Source organism: Phragmites australis, chromosome 16 (assembly GCF_958298935.1).
Source record: "Phragmites australis chromosome 16, lpPhrAust1.1, whole genome shotgun sequence".
Lineage (NCBI taxonomy): Eukaryota > Viridiplantae > Streptophyta > Magnoliopsida > Poales > Poaceae > Phragmites > Phragmites australis.
Window position 1 is genome coordinate 8,464,361 of NC_084936.1, and position 13,546 is coordinate 8,477,906.

The 13,546-nt window shown below is 40.7% G+C and overlaps 1 protein-coding gene across 2 annotated transcripts; it reads left to right on the top strand.

Annotated features, from left to right (window-relative positions):
- Nucleotides 1–650: 650 nt before the first annotated feature.
- Nucleotides 651–13,325, top strand: LOC133895876 (mannosyl-oligosaccharide 1,2-alpha-mannosidase MNS1-like). Of its 2 annotated transcripts, none has more exons than XM_062336396.1 (14): nucleotides 651–929; nucleotides 1,345–1,392; nucleotides 1,482–1,655; nucleotides 1,771–1,883; nucleotides 3,533–3,598; nucleotides 3,737–3,908; nucleotides 4,836–4,925; nucleotides 10,486–10,613; nucleotides 10,773–10,838; nucleotides 10,940–11,048; nucleotides 11,139–11,237; nucleotides 12,074–12,154; nucleotides 12,242–12,412; nucleotides 12,507–13,325. In XM_062336396.1, exons 1-14 carry the CDS (start codon nucleotides 762–764, stop codon nucleotides 12,687–12,689), a joined length of 1,668 nt encoding a protein of 555 aa, XP_062192380.1. In that variant the 5' UTR covers nucleotides 651–761; the 3' UTR covers nucleotides 12,690–13,325. The 2 variants fall into 2 exon arrangements, with proteins under 2 accessions (XP_062192380.1, XP_062192381.1); XM_062336397.1 differs by having other exon boundaries at nucleotides 651–923.
- The last annotated feature ends 221 nt before the right edge of the window (nucleotides 13,326–13,546 follow it).

The following is a 13,546-nucleotide window of genomic DNA, read 5'->3' on the forward strand; positions in this document are numbered from 1 at the left end:
TGTCCTTTAAAACTACATGAACTCATGAAATAGTTATTATAACATGTAGGATTGAATAAATGTGTTGCAACTAGATTAATTCGTAACTAATCCATCACACTTCCAAAATTAGTGAAACCATTTTTATTAGTTTACTTATACTATACTTTATGTAGGAAAAATAATGATAGACATGAAAAAGTTAATTGCAATGATGTTTCTTAACATGTTCATTTTATGCTTGTGAACTTTGTAAAAATTATGGAGAAATTAATATAACTCTAAATGAAGTGGAACCAATTTTTATAGTTCCTTTTAAGGTACACTCTACATAAAAAATATTTTTACATGTTAAGATTATCTTTAACATGAATAAATGAGCTGTAAGCTCCACATATTTTCTTTTTCAAACCTTCTTCCTATAAAATATGATACAAATGACATTATTTTTGAAAAAAATCATAGAAGGTCTTAGAATTATCTCTAGTATTTTTAGGATTTTTTAAATATTTTTTTATATTTTTGAATTTAAATTTTAAAACCGATCAATTTTAGAATTTGGTGCGGAATGAATTGACCAAATATTGCGAATTTCGACTAAATTTCAACAAATTTTGAAACCGTGGCAAATAGGTGACCCTCGCGGCCTGGGTGGCATTTGAGAGGTGGCCATCCTGAGCCTTGGCAAGAAGTTAAATTCCCCTGCGGAGAAGACCCACGCCCCGCGGCTCTCGATTTCGCCGGAGGCGAGAAGGCAGCGTCCTGGCGATCTCCCGCCGCCCATGGGTCGACGGTCGCATTCGTCGTCGAGGGCGTGGCCGTGGCGCCATCTGAGCCCGTCGTACTACCTCAAGCGGCCGGCGCGCCTGGCCCTCCTCTTCCTCGGCTTCGTCTCCGCCACCTTCGCCGCCTGGGACCGCCTCTCCCTCGTCCGCGACTACGAGGTGAGGGTGAGCCCCTACCTAACCATACGCCCCGCCTGATCTGAGTTGGATTGTCGGGGATCTGGCTGGTTGCCTGCGCTAGCTCTTTGGTACCTGGAGCGCGAAATGTTTACTGCTAGGTGTTTGCAGACTTGGGTGGTGAAGACATTGGTGAAAAAGTGGATTTTTATTTTTGTGCGTGAGGAACTCATAGGAGGTGTACATTTGCCATTGTTCATAGTTCATGAGAATTTCGATTAGCAGAATCTTTTGTTTCATCAGCTGAGTTAGTTGTGTACTTGTATTGTTTCGTTGCTTTGGAGTGAAATATGTAGTCCTATGTTAGCCTTTCTTCTCATTATGGAATGCAAAAACATGTGAACTTGTACCCACCATGTCTATTTAGAACAATAGTTTTGATTTTTCCTTTGTTTGCTTGAAGGCTGAGATATCCCGATTGGATGAGGAGGTAAATCGGTTGCATGACCAGGTAGCTTTCTGATCTTTCTGTGTATTATTTTGTTGTTTTTTTTTTTGCAGAAATTTCAATCTTTTTAGTCTGATGTCACTTTTATGTAGTTAAGAAAGGCTGGAATTTATCTGGTTGAAGATGCAAATATTGATAACATCGTCAAGAAACATCATCTAGAGGTTGACCCTGTTAATAATTCAAGGAGAGAAAAGGTTAAGGAAGCTATGCTTCATGCTTGGAATTCATATGTAAAGTATGCCTGGGGACAGGATGAGCTCCAGGTTTGTTTCACTTGGAGTTACTCAGATATCTGCTTCCTTGTAAGTTGTGTTCAAACAAGCTCAAAAAATAATTCTATTTCTTTCCTTTTCTCTTTCACATCACATAATTGTCCAGCCTCAGTCAAAGAATGGTGTAAATAGTTTTGGTGGTCTTGGAGCAACCCTTGTGGACTCACTTGATACACTATATATAATGGGATTGAAAGATGAGTTCCAGAAGGCTAGAGAGTAAGTTCCATTTTGGTCCCTGTAAATGAAATTGGATTGAGCATTAATGTTTCCCGCGTGCTTTGGTCTCTTTAGTGCCACATTGTCAGTTTACCGTGAATTGTACTAGCATATAAGCTTTGCGGGCCTAACATTGGTAGCACTTCTGGGTTAACCTTTCTAGCGAAGCAAGAAGCAAGGATGAAAGCCCAAAAGAGGTGCTACGCATGTGCGTCCGCTCCTCATGGTGGCTGGGCTTTTGCGAATTTTGGGCTGCAGGCTGTTACAAAGTTATAGATTGGACTTGATCGTGCTTCCATAACTAAGATGTTTGCTACTAGTGGGTGACCTGAGTAAGCTTTGATTGGACCATAATTTTAGCACAGTAACTATGTTGAGTGAAGATATTAATGTGGAATATATTTGCTAACCTTTTGTAGCACAACTTTTGACAGCAGCCCACTAGCTCACATTTGGCCATTTCTTATGATGTGTGCATGACATAAGTGGCTTTACGTGGGCTTCTTGCTTAACGGCAGTGTTTTTAGATCTGTTGACAACCTTGTATTGCCAATGAGGCTGTGTCTCGAACAGGCAACATTAATAGTTTAGTTCCTTTACCTTGAAAGTGTAAATGTATGTCATTGTAGTGCTATGTGGAAGACGGCCACAACATGACAAAATGATGCCTAGAGAAACCTTATCCAAATGGTAGAGCTAAGTTGGTTCTCCCCAATGGAAAATATGATATTATCTTGTGAGAGAGTTTGCCATGCAAAGCAATGTTTCTGGGGGGTTTTCCAACACATAACCTTGCCTAGCAACGTTAGGTACTTAGGTGGTCACTTGCTTCGATGGGCAAGACAACCTATCATGCATGCAGTGTTGTGCAAGAAGATTTTAAGACCTAGCCATTTCTTCTAGAGCTGCTGCGTACTTGGCATTCCTTTGGACTTTAATTGCAGTATTCAAGACTCAAGAGAACAAATTTTATAAAGGGGATTAGTTTCTGCATTTTCCTGTTTCGCTTTTATTCCACATCTTGCATGCACTTGACACATAATTTCTTGTTGAGTTTTGATCTGGCGTAACATCTCTTTAATTTTTTTTATACAATAGTCTAACATTTCTGCTTGTTTTTGGAAACGTATCAGATTTCTATAGTGTGGTGATCACGGGCATTCTGTGCCATTTTATGCTCAAGCAACTAGAAAGTTGTCAACTTCTCAAGCAATTGTTTACATGATGCAAAGTATTGTACTTCTTTCAGCACTATTTGATAAAAACTAATTATATGGGATGATATTGATCTTAGGGCCCTGTTGCCGCATGGTTCAACCAGTAGTAAGCTTATTGAGTGGGACCTTTATAGCCCAGGGATAAATCTCCCTACACTGAATAGGGCTTTTCTAAAATTGTCAAAACTCTATTTCGTTATGCATCCTTGCATATCATTTAGTTTCAGGTCTTTTAAAGTAAATTAAGTTTGATTCATTGAATTTGCAAAATGTTACTATTGTTCACTTGTGTCATTGCCAGTAAATATGGCAATGTCCACTGCCAATGTTTTAATACCTTGGTAATTGAACTAGGCAATTACTCACTTGTTATGTTATGTTTCAGTTATAACATATATTGCTGGTCTAACTAGTGTCACTTTATGATGACAGCTGGGTCGCGGAATCATTAAACTTTGACAAGGATTACGAAGCAAGTGTGTTTGAAACAACAATAAGGTGGCATTATAACATTTAACCTCACTGTATCACTTCTTTTTTAAGAATACATGCCTTTGGATCTAACTGTGGCTGGGGGGTTGACAGACTTGTCTAATTAATTTGTCTAATCTTGTACTCTTGTTGGTTTATATTCAGAGTTGTTGGAGGTCTCCTCAGTGCATATGATTTGTCAGCTGACAAAATATTTCTGGAGAAGGCGAGAGACATCACTGATCGACTGTTACCTGCCTGGGATACATCATCTGGTATCCCCTATAATAGAATCAACCTAGCTCAAGGCCAAGCTAATAATCCAGGATGGAATAGTGTAAGGCACTATTGTTCTATATACTGGTTGCATGTTGTAGCTTATAAAGAACTGCGTTGTAATAGCTGTCATAATTGTTCTTCTACCATTGCTTTAAATATGCTTTTAATAACTGCTGTAAACTAAGGCCTTTCTTTTTAGCTTCTAGTTCTTGTTAACAAATACATGTATATAGGATTACCCGTTGTACCAGCCTTGTTAGGAATTACCATTGTCAAATTTTATTTATGGCATTCTTGGCTGCCTTATATTCACATAAAACTCTACTGCCCGTATTAAACTTTGTTTACCACTGAGCTCTCTATCATCACAAACATCTCTTTGTGATATGTTAATTTTCACATGTCCTGATTGGCTCAATTAGCAAATGCAAACAAGTGTTTGGCATGCTATTGATTAGTAATGAGACCAAAGATATTTTTTGACAAAACTATACGTACAGTGGCATATCCTTTGCAAAACTACACCATGTGGAATAAGCACATCAGTGTACAACATGCTGGCTGATGTGGTGAAGGTGGGATCAAGGAGCCCAAGTTTTTTAGTCCCCCTTGGAGGCCACGCTACAAGTCATTTATTGGCTTGCATGACAGGTCCTTCTTGCTCACCGTAAAGGACAGAAATTGCCATGTGTCACTTACATGTGGGCCTGGGCACTCAGATTCTATTGACTCAAAGGAATTAATTAGAAGTGTAAATTTGTAATAGGTATGGCAAAGTACGTGTCGTTTGTGAAAATTTTCTTAAATGTGTAGGTTGGTCAAAATACATGTATTTTTTTAATGAAATTTACTATATTCGTTTGTCTTTGTTACCAACCACTAAGCATTGGGAATAGCTAGAATGGCTGCTTTCAGCATATTTCACCAAATACTAGTTTTATCTTCTTCGGCATAGGTGGATAAATAAACTTCACTACTTTTACAGGGTAACAGTATACTTGCAGATTCAGGAACAGAGCAACTTGAATTTATAGCCTTATCACAGAGGACTGGAGATCCAAAGTATCAGCAAAAGGTTCTTTACACTGCCCTTGCATCTGGGTATTATAGGCAGAAAATAAGAATCATGCTTCTAATAGTTTCTCATTTTGTTCTTGTTGGTTGTGGTTAAAGTAATAGATACCAATCATGAAGGAAATGATGATAGACTTTGTGGTTGCATGCTGTTGTTGTGGACAAGTTTTGATTTGTGATATAGGCGCAGGCGCAATCTATGTTGCACGGTACGGGGATATGGATACAGGGATACGACATATTCAAAAAATAGCAATACAGGGATACGGTAAACCCCAAATACAATATTATAACCATTGTTGAATTGTGCATTACATAACAATATAACACAACAATATCATAGCAATATAGGATGAAGAAACATGCTAAGCTCATCAAGAAGTGACAAGAACTCAATCTTCCCTCCTAATATCTCATCCTCAAATTCCAGCTCATCAAGTGTGAGATCGGTGCCTTCTAAAAAGCCAACACCAACAAATCTCTTGGTGCCATCTCCCCCGACACCCCAAACATACTAATTGTTTTCACAAAAATGGCACCTAAATCTCGCATTGCCTCCATGCCGTTTGAACCACTGAGTATCACAAATCTGGTAGCATGAGCCCATAATGGATATTTGGGGTTGCTATACTTAGTCTCTTCATTTTCTGTTGCAGGATTATTTGTACCAACAGAGATCGTGTTCCACTTCCACTTGATGCCATTGCAATCCCTCAACTCCTAGCATAGGATTGAGCACAATGTAAATGATAGAAAATACTAGCCACAAACAAGAAGGGGCGGCAGAGAGGAAGGGCCATACTGGCGGCGGTAGACAGGAAGGGGCGACGTGACGTGCAGTGGAGAGGAGGGGTGGCGGCAGCGCGGCGCGCATGTGCTCCTCTCTGTTGTGGTGGTGGAGAGGAGGGGCGGCGGCTGGGGCGGTGGAGAGGAGGGGCGGCGGCATGGCTCCACTTTGCGGCTGCGTGACCCGTGCTCATCCTCTCAAAACGGTCTCTCACATGGGTCGGGCTGTATCCCCTCTGTATCCCTTTTTTTATTTTATTTTTAATCGAAAATAAGGGATACACAGGGATACGCATATCCCTGCCGTATCCTCGCATATCCCTGTACTGTACGTGTCCTGGACGGTGATACGACACCTGTGGGAAGTATCCGTGCAACGTAGGGCTAGAGAATAAGATCAAGTTAGGAGATAGGTTACCTTTTTAATTAGGAGATAAGTTTGGTAATTTGGGATTTGATTTGTTTAGAGATAGAATTAGCTAGGAGATAGAGTTGGATTTGGTTTAATAGTTGGATTAGGATTGTGACTCTTTAGTTGGCCATCTATATATAGTTGGCAATAGCTGTGTATTAGGGTAAGCAAGAAAATAAACAAAATAAAGATCAGAGCCCGCCAGGCGAGGCAATCAAGTTATCCCAGTTACCCGTTTCTCAATATTTGGTATCTAGTCTCTGATCTTGCGCCTGTCTCCCACGTCGTCGCCGCTCCACCAGCCCTAGCACGCCCTTCACGCCGTCACCATTGCTCCCCACACCGCCACCGATCCTGCTGCCCTCTACGCCAGCCCTAATTCTGCTGCCCTGTGTCACACACCATCGCTGCTTACTTGCCAGCCGCTGTTGTATTCCCAACAGCCGACCTGCACCCCTCATCATGGGTGACAACGCTTACACCATAGAGCTTCTCAGCAAGATGATGGAGAAACTTTTGGTGATGGTTGAAGCAATCAAGGCTCGTCAACATAAATGGGTGAAAAATTTCAGCATCAATGCAGCGGACATGTTGCCACCACCTGCCCCAACGGTCACATTAGCATAAGTCGCTTTGCCACTATCAGTGCCGGTTGAAGCGCTACCATCTGCTCTTGTGGCCACACACCCAGAGCTTACCATAGTGCTACCAATTCTTGCCGTCACATGCATGGAGGTAGAGGCAAAGCAGGAGGCAACACTGCTTCCAGTTGTGGCGTCACTGGTCATCAAACAACCACCTGCTATTGCTTTGGTGTTCAATTGCATTGCCGGTGACAAATGTCTCACTCTCAATCTAGTTGTCCTTAGCTGCTACAACGGTGCCTATGCTGAGAAACAAGGATGATATTGTCTCCATCCTTCACAATGTGGGTGTGTTCAAGAACTACAAGGAACCTTCCAAGAACATTAGACTTTCATCAACATGAGGTTTTCATGGGTTGCAGCCATGACCACCATCACAACTTTAGGACGAGTTGTTTCATAGCAAGAGGGGAAATGATATAGGCGCAATAGAGCATGAGATTAAGTTACGAGATACACTACCTTTTTAATTAGGAAATAAGTTTGGTAATTTAGGATTTGATTTGTTTAGAGATAGAATCAGTTAGGAGATAGAGTTGGATTCGGTTTAATAGTTAGTTGGATTAGGATTGGGACTCTTTAGTTAACCGACTATATATAGTTGGCAATTGTTGTGTATTAGGGCAAGTAAGAAAATAAATAAAGTAAAGATCAGAGCCCGTTACGCAGAGCGATCTATTTATCCCAATTACCCGTTTCTCAATAATCAGAGTTAGTGTTAGGATTAATACTAACCAAGAGGATAGCTGGGCGGTGTCAGCTGCTAGGGAGGGATTAGAGTATTGGGGAGCTGTCTGGTAGAACCAAGAGATAGAGAGGATTGAGAGAGAGCTGACGTGAGGGAGAGATAGGAAACAATTGATTAATTAATCACGGATGGTGCCGGGTATATATAGCCGGCCAGGAGATAACTCAGCCGACCTACAAAGACCTCATTTAAATCCAATTCTAATTTATCTCTAACTCTTATCTAATTTAAACTAACCGATCTCTAATCTTATCTCTCACTGAATCTGATTCAAACTAACAAACCGAATAGATGAATCCTAATTTGAAGTCTCTGAATCTTATCTCTTCTTGCTACATGTGGTTAGTAATTTCAGCACATAGCAACTAGTCACATCAGGAACTATGCAGATGGAGTTGGCGTCCAGGTCGGTTAGGCTAGCAGGTTGGGGAAGAGGAAGAGTTCAATGAAGCCAATTTAAATTAGGAGTCCAATTAAGTTATGTGAGATAGAGTTAGGAAAAGTCAAGATACAGTCCAAATTAAGTTCCAAGTTCTAGTCTTAGGAGGTTTTAGCCATTTAGTACTATATAAGTGTTGGATGTGTAATAGATTGAATCAAGCTAGAAAGAAATCTTCTCTCTTTGAATTGCTATTCCTGTCTATCTAGTTTCTCTTCTCTACCCTCGCTAGTCGCTACCCTTCCTCTAATTGCTGGTCATGTACTAAATCTCTGGATTCACCCTAGGCCGCCAATGAACTACCCTTACAATCTCTGTAGCTAGCGCACCCACAACATCAAATGATGATGTATGTGTTAGGAATATAGGGTCCTTGTCCTTTAAGTGTACGTTATTAGAGTCTTTTCTCTGTACTCTCTCATGTACTCTATATATTGCTCTATTGGGGCTATCATTGAATACAAGTGCTATTCTAGCATGGCATCAGAGCCTGGTTAGGGTTAGTTTTTTTTTTTCTGTGGTGTTGCACTTGCGCTGCCCACCACCAAATCATTGCCACTGTAGTGCTCTTCGTCTTGAGCACATTGCCGGTTTCTCCTCCATCGCCATCGGGATCCTCTCCCGATTGTTGCCGTTGTCGATTCTTCTCCCCATCGTCAACACTGTGGCTCTCCTTCATTGAATCTTGCTGACCTGCTCATCATGCTGTGGTTGTTGACGAAGATGTAGGCCACATGATCGATCTCGTGGTGTGGATCTGCATGTCGCCTTAGCTGGCTCTTCAAGCTTCTTTGGCGCTGATCTCTTCGTGTAGCGTTGGCTGTCGGAACCCCTCTTCGCTGGGGCCTTGCCTAGCGCCACCGATGGATCCTACCGCTGTCGTTGTTAGATCCCTCTTCGGGGCCTCTTTGCCAGGACCTCGCCTTTGTGCCGCAGTCGCCCAGATCTCGTCGTCTTGCGTCGCCGGCTTGTCGCGCTTTTTTCCCGCTTCGTGGACTTATCGCTCGTCTTTCCCTGCCACCGGTTCGTCATGCGTGGTGTCCAGTGCCGCTAGTCGCCGCGGGTCATGGTGCCTCCGGGTTTTGTCTTCAAACTGCCGCCGGATCTTTTGCCACCGCATGGGCCCTCCTATGCCTACTGCTCTTCTTTAATCACCACCGAGTGCATCTCCGCCACTGCCATGCTGGTGTTACCGCCCCACCTGTGCCAGCAGAGCTAGCAGATCCTTAACATGGGCTTCATTGGCATGTTTGGATGATGGCACCGTGGGATTCATTAGGCTACTGCTTGGCTGCTGTTTTTGGGTTTTGCTCTTGTTGCTAACCGTGATCGTTTGTCGCTAGCGGGCTGCTCTACCTTTGGGTTGGATCATGCTCATACTTGTTTGGTTGTGCTCACTACTAGCAACTGCTGTTTGGGTTGCGGTACTACGGTCTGCTAGTATATTGAGTCTCGTACTAGAGTTTGTCTTTGTTTTCCGCTCTGTCCACATCCAAGTCTCAGTCTCTATTTGAGTTTGTCTACATATTCTTTCGTCAATTAGTCGATTTCTTTTCCCGTCGTTATTGATGCAACAATGCCATCTAGATCTTTTTGTACCTTTAGTGATATTTTCATTTGTTGTCTTTCTACTCGTCATTGCTTTGTTTGCAATTCTTGATCTAGGGCATTCTTTTGTCATCTTGGTTTTTCCGTAGCTTTATTGGCAATTTTGTTTGTTGTCTTGCTATTCATCGTCGCTTTATTGCGATTCTTGACTAAGAGCATTCTTTTGTTGTCATCATCACGACTACTCTTGTGCTTCGCTTTGCACTTCTTTGGCTTGATTTGACAGGATTACCAAGGCTTCACTCGATGACGGCTTTGAAGAGATAAATTTTGGATATATTAGTTTATATTGACTAAGTTTAGTACTTATTGCATACGTCGTGCATTTGAGGGGGTGGGGGGGGGGGTGTTAGGAATATAGAGTTATTAGAGTCCTTTTCTTGTACTCTCTCGTGTGCACTATATATTGCCCCATTGGAGCTATCATTGAATACAAGTGCTATTCATAATGATCATGTGGTTTATGTTGTTTCAGTTTTTAGCTTACGTATTGAGTACACCCTCGATTTTATTTCATACATGAAAGTTTCCTGAAGCTATTTATTCCAGCTGCACAATAAATGTAACACCTGGTTAGGTATGTGTACCACTACCATGAATTGTACTAACTAGCAGTACAGTGAATTTGTGTCCATAGTGTAAATGCTGACTGATGATGGTTCTCATTGTGTTAATGTAACCAGATTTTTTACTTATTGTATTCCATTTACTGTGTTTTTTTTTTGAGGGAAAACTGTAGGGGAAACCCCCACAATGTTATTGATTTAATAAGGGGGAAACTGGACAAGGCAAGCCTACCAAAGGTAGGACGAAGTAAAAGAAAAAAGATGTACAAAATCATCACTGCTTTGATATGCTTTCTAAATCATCACTGCTTTTCTTAATCATATTATGGAAATTTCATTGGGAGCTTTTTTTTTTTAGGTGGAGAATGTTATTAGGCAATTTGAGAAGATATTCCCCAGTGATGGCTTAATTCCTATAAACATAAATCCTCATTCGGGGACCATGGAATTGTATTCAACAATTACGTTTGGTGCTATGGGAGATAGGTATAATACTTTGTCTTAATGCATTATCATTGTGCTATACATTTTCCAAAACTATGAACACCTGCTTTGCAAATTTTCTTCTATATCTAGGCAACTTCACATTTTCTAACTGGATTAGTGTCGAGTTGTTGTATTTAACTACCACTATTCATGTCACAGTTTCTATGAATACTTGCTCAAGGTCTGGATACAGGGTAACAAAACTGAAAGTGTAAAACATTACAGGTTTAATCCTATGATCATCCTTGATTCAGACAATTTGTTATCAGCTACGTTCGCCAATGTTTTGTGTGTTTAACAATGTTTCGTAATCACTGCTATCTTAGAAAAATGTGGGAGACATCGATGGAAGGTCTGTTAAGCTTGACAAGGAAAACTTCTCCTTCTAATTTCTACTATGTGTGTGAGAAGAATGGGGATTCATTATCTGACAAGGTAAAGAGTATCCCTGGAGTTAACCATAGCCAATAGTTGTCTCATATATCTTTCTGAAGTTCTGATTTGTTCAGCTTATAACTTGAACAGATGGATGAACTTGCATGCTTTGTGCCTGGTATGCTGGCATTGGGAGCCTCAGGCTATAGCCCTGAAAAATCAGAGCAAATTATGAATCTTGCAAAAGAGGTGATCTTGCTTTCCTCACCTTCTGTGTTTTATCCTGATTTTATGGTTACCTATTTATACCAGATTCTAATTGTGACTTTGCATATTATTCTACAAAGTTTGTCATACAGTGTGACATATCTCTGTACCTTTTCGCCATGTGTGGCTTCTGTGTATTCACATCATCATTCTGTTGTCATTCCGTTACTGCAACTGTAGTCAATATCAGTTACCTAGTACCTATAGAGACAGTTCATAAAATTAACTGACACAGTCATGCACTTGAGCTTGGACTTACAGTGCTTAATCACACTTTTAACAACAATAAAAGGTGTATCATCGCATATTAGTTCACTGCATGATCATTAGTGTTTGTTTCTTTTAAAGAAATTGAATGTAATGCACTGAAGATGTGGCTGCCAGCTTTATACCGAGTTAAGCTGCTAAAGATGTTAATCATATAGCTACATCACATTCCATTGCTCAAAGTAACTACCATTTTAATTGCACAATGATTACATTGGAGAAGTGTGTCAGAAACTAGTAACAATTATGGTTTCCCATTGTAGCTGTGAGGCCCATGTTAGCAAAATAATCCTAGGTGGCTAGTTATATTCCTGTTTTGTGCAGAACTTGTGTCTTCAACAGACCTTACGCTTTCTTCTTGTCCTGTTCTTATTTGCCTTTCCTTTTCTCTTTGATGTAGCTTGTGTATTGTAGCTGTGAGGCCCATGTTAGCAAAATAATCCTAGGTGGCTAGTTATATTCCTGTTTTGTGCAGAACTTGTGTCTTCAACAGACCTTACGCTTTCTTCTTGTCCTGTTCTTATTTGCCTTTCCTTTTCTCTTTGATGTAGCTTGTGTGGACCTGTTATAATTTCTATCAATCGACTCCAACAAAATTGGCTGGAGAAAACTATTACTTCCGTGCTGGAGAGGTTTTTGTTACAGCTTGTATATTTCTTTTTAGTAATCTTGCTCTCTTCACTTCACATAAATGGAATGCCATTGCTTTCTTACCATAGGACATGGTTGTGGGCACATCATGGAACATCCTTAGACCGGAGACTATTGAATCACTCATGTATTTGTGGCGCTTAACTGGGAATAAAACATACCAAGATTGGGGTTGGGAGATATTCCAAGCATTTGAGAAGAATTCCCATATAGAATCTGGATATGTCGGACTGAAAGACGTAAGTTTTCATCAGTGCCAGCATAGTTCCATCTTTCGAATTGTTCTAATAACACTTTTGATACAAGTCTTGCTGAAATATTTGGGTCTTTTAGGTGAATACTGGTACAAAAGACGACATGATGCAGAGCTTCTTCCTGGCGGAGACACTCAAGTATCTGTACTTGTTATTCTCCCCACCATCATTTATCTCCTTCGACGAGTGGGTCTTCAACACTGAAGCTCACCCACTGAAAATAGTCACAAGACATGACAGTGAAGGTAAAGGGTATCGCTGACTCCATGATCAAGCCGCTTGGAAGGAAGCACGGAAAACCTGAGTAGAATTTGACCAGTGCAGAGTAGAGGAGTTTTACTCATGCCATCTGATCTGGACACGGTAAAGGAAATCGATCGTGATGGAAGTTCAGTCTTGAAATGGCGAATGCCCATTATCACAGCATTAGAGCAGGATGAAACTACATGCAGAATGTGGCGGTATAGGCTGGGTGCTGACAGCTGACCTTTGTGGCACAGTTGATTACAGAAACAGCGGAATCATAGTATTTATCGTTCAGTCTCATTATAGTTGGAGACTTCTTTTGCCTTATGGTATATGAAAATTACAGTTAGGAAATACAAAATAGTCTATGACCAACAACTGGGACAGTTGTACTAGCAGGAAATAGATTAAAATCTTTGTATGCTTCATGCGGACTGATATTGATGCGACTTTTGTGTGCTTTGAGATACTTTTGCTTTGATTGTAGGTAGCATGCAACATGTGTGAACAGTGTAAAATAGTGATCTGCAGTGGCAGTACTTTGCAACATAAAATTGCTGGACATGCCGAAATGACAGCCATTTATTCATTATGACGCGAAAACTGAGCTGTAGAAGGTAAAATGTGTATAAAGTCTTTGGCCTTGTTTGTTTGGATTGGATATTTCAAGAAGAGATTGCTACCTTACGAAGTGGGTGAGAAACCGAAGCTCAAAGAAGGCAAGCTACTTTCAATGTGAGTCTATATTTTTCTGTTCAGCTAGTTGCTTGAATCGATTAGTTCAAGGCTTAGTATAAAAAATAACCTTGATCAAGATATGAAATTGGAAAGTTTTGAACGATTGTTTGGTTTTTTTTATAAAAAATATTGTTA

Bases quoted from the DNA above. Each gene is read 5' to 3' on its own strand.
- LOC133895876 (XM_062336396.1), top strand. From the start codon at position 762: ATGGGTCGACGGTCGCATTCGTCGTCGAGGGCGTGGCCGTGGCGCCAT. The intron at 10,614-10,772 runs GTATAATACTTT...TTCATGTCACAG, and splicing joins TTTGGTGCTATGGGAGATAG to TTTCTATGAATACTTGCTCA. The intron at 12,155-12,241 runs GTTTTTGTTACA...TTCTTACCATAG, and splicing joins ATTACTTCCGTGCTGGAGAG to GACATGGTTGTGGGCACATC.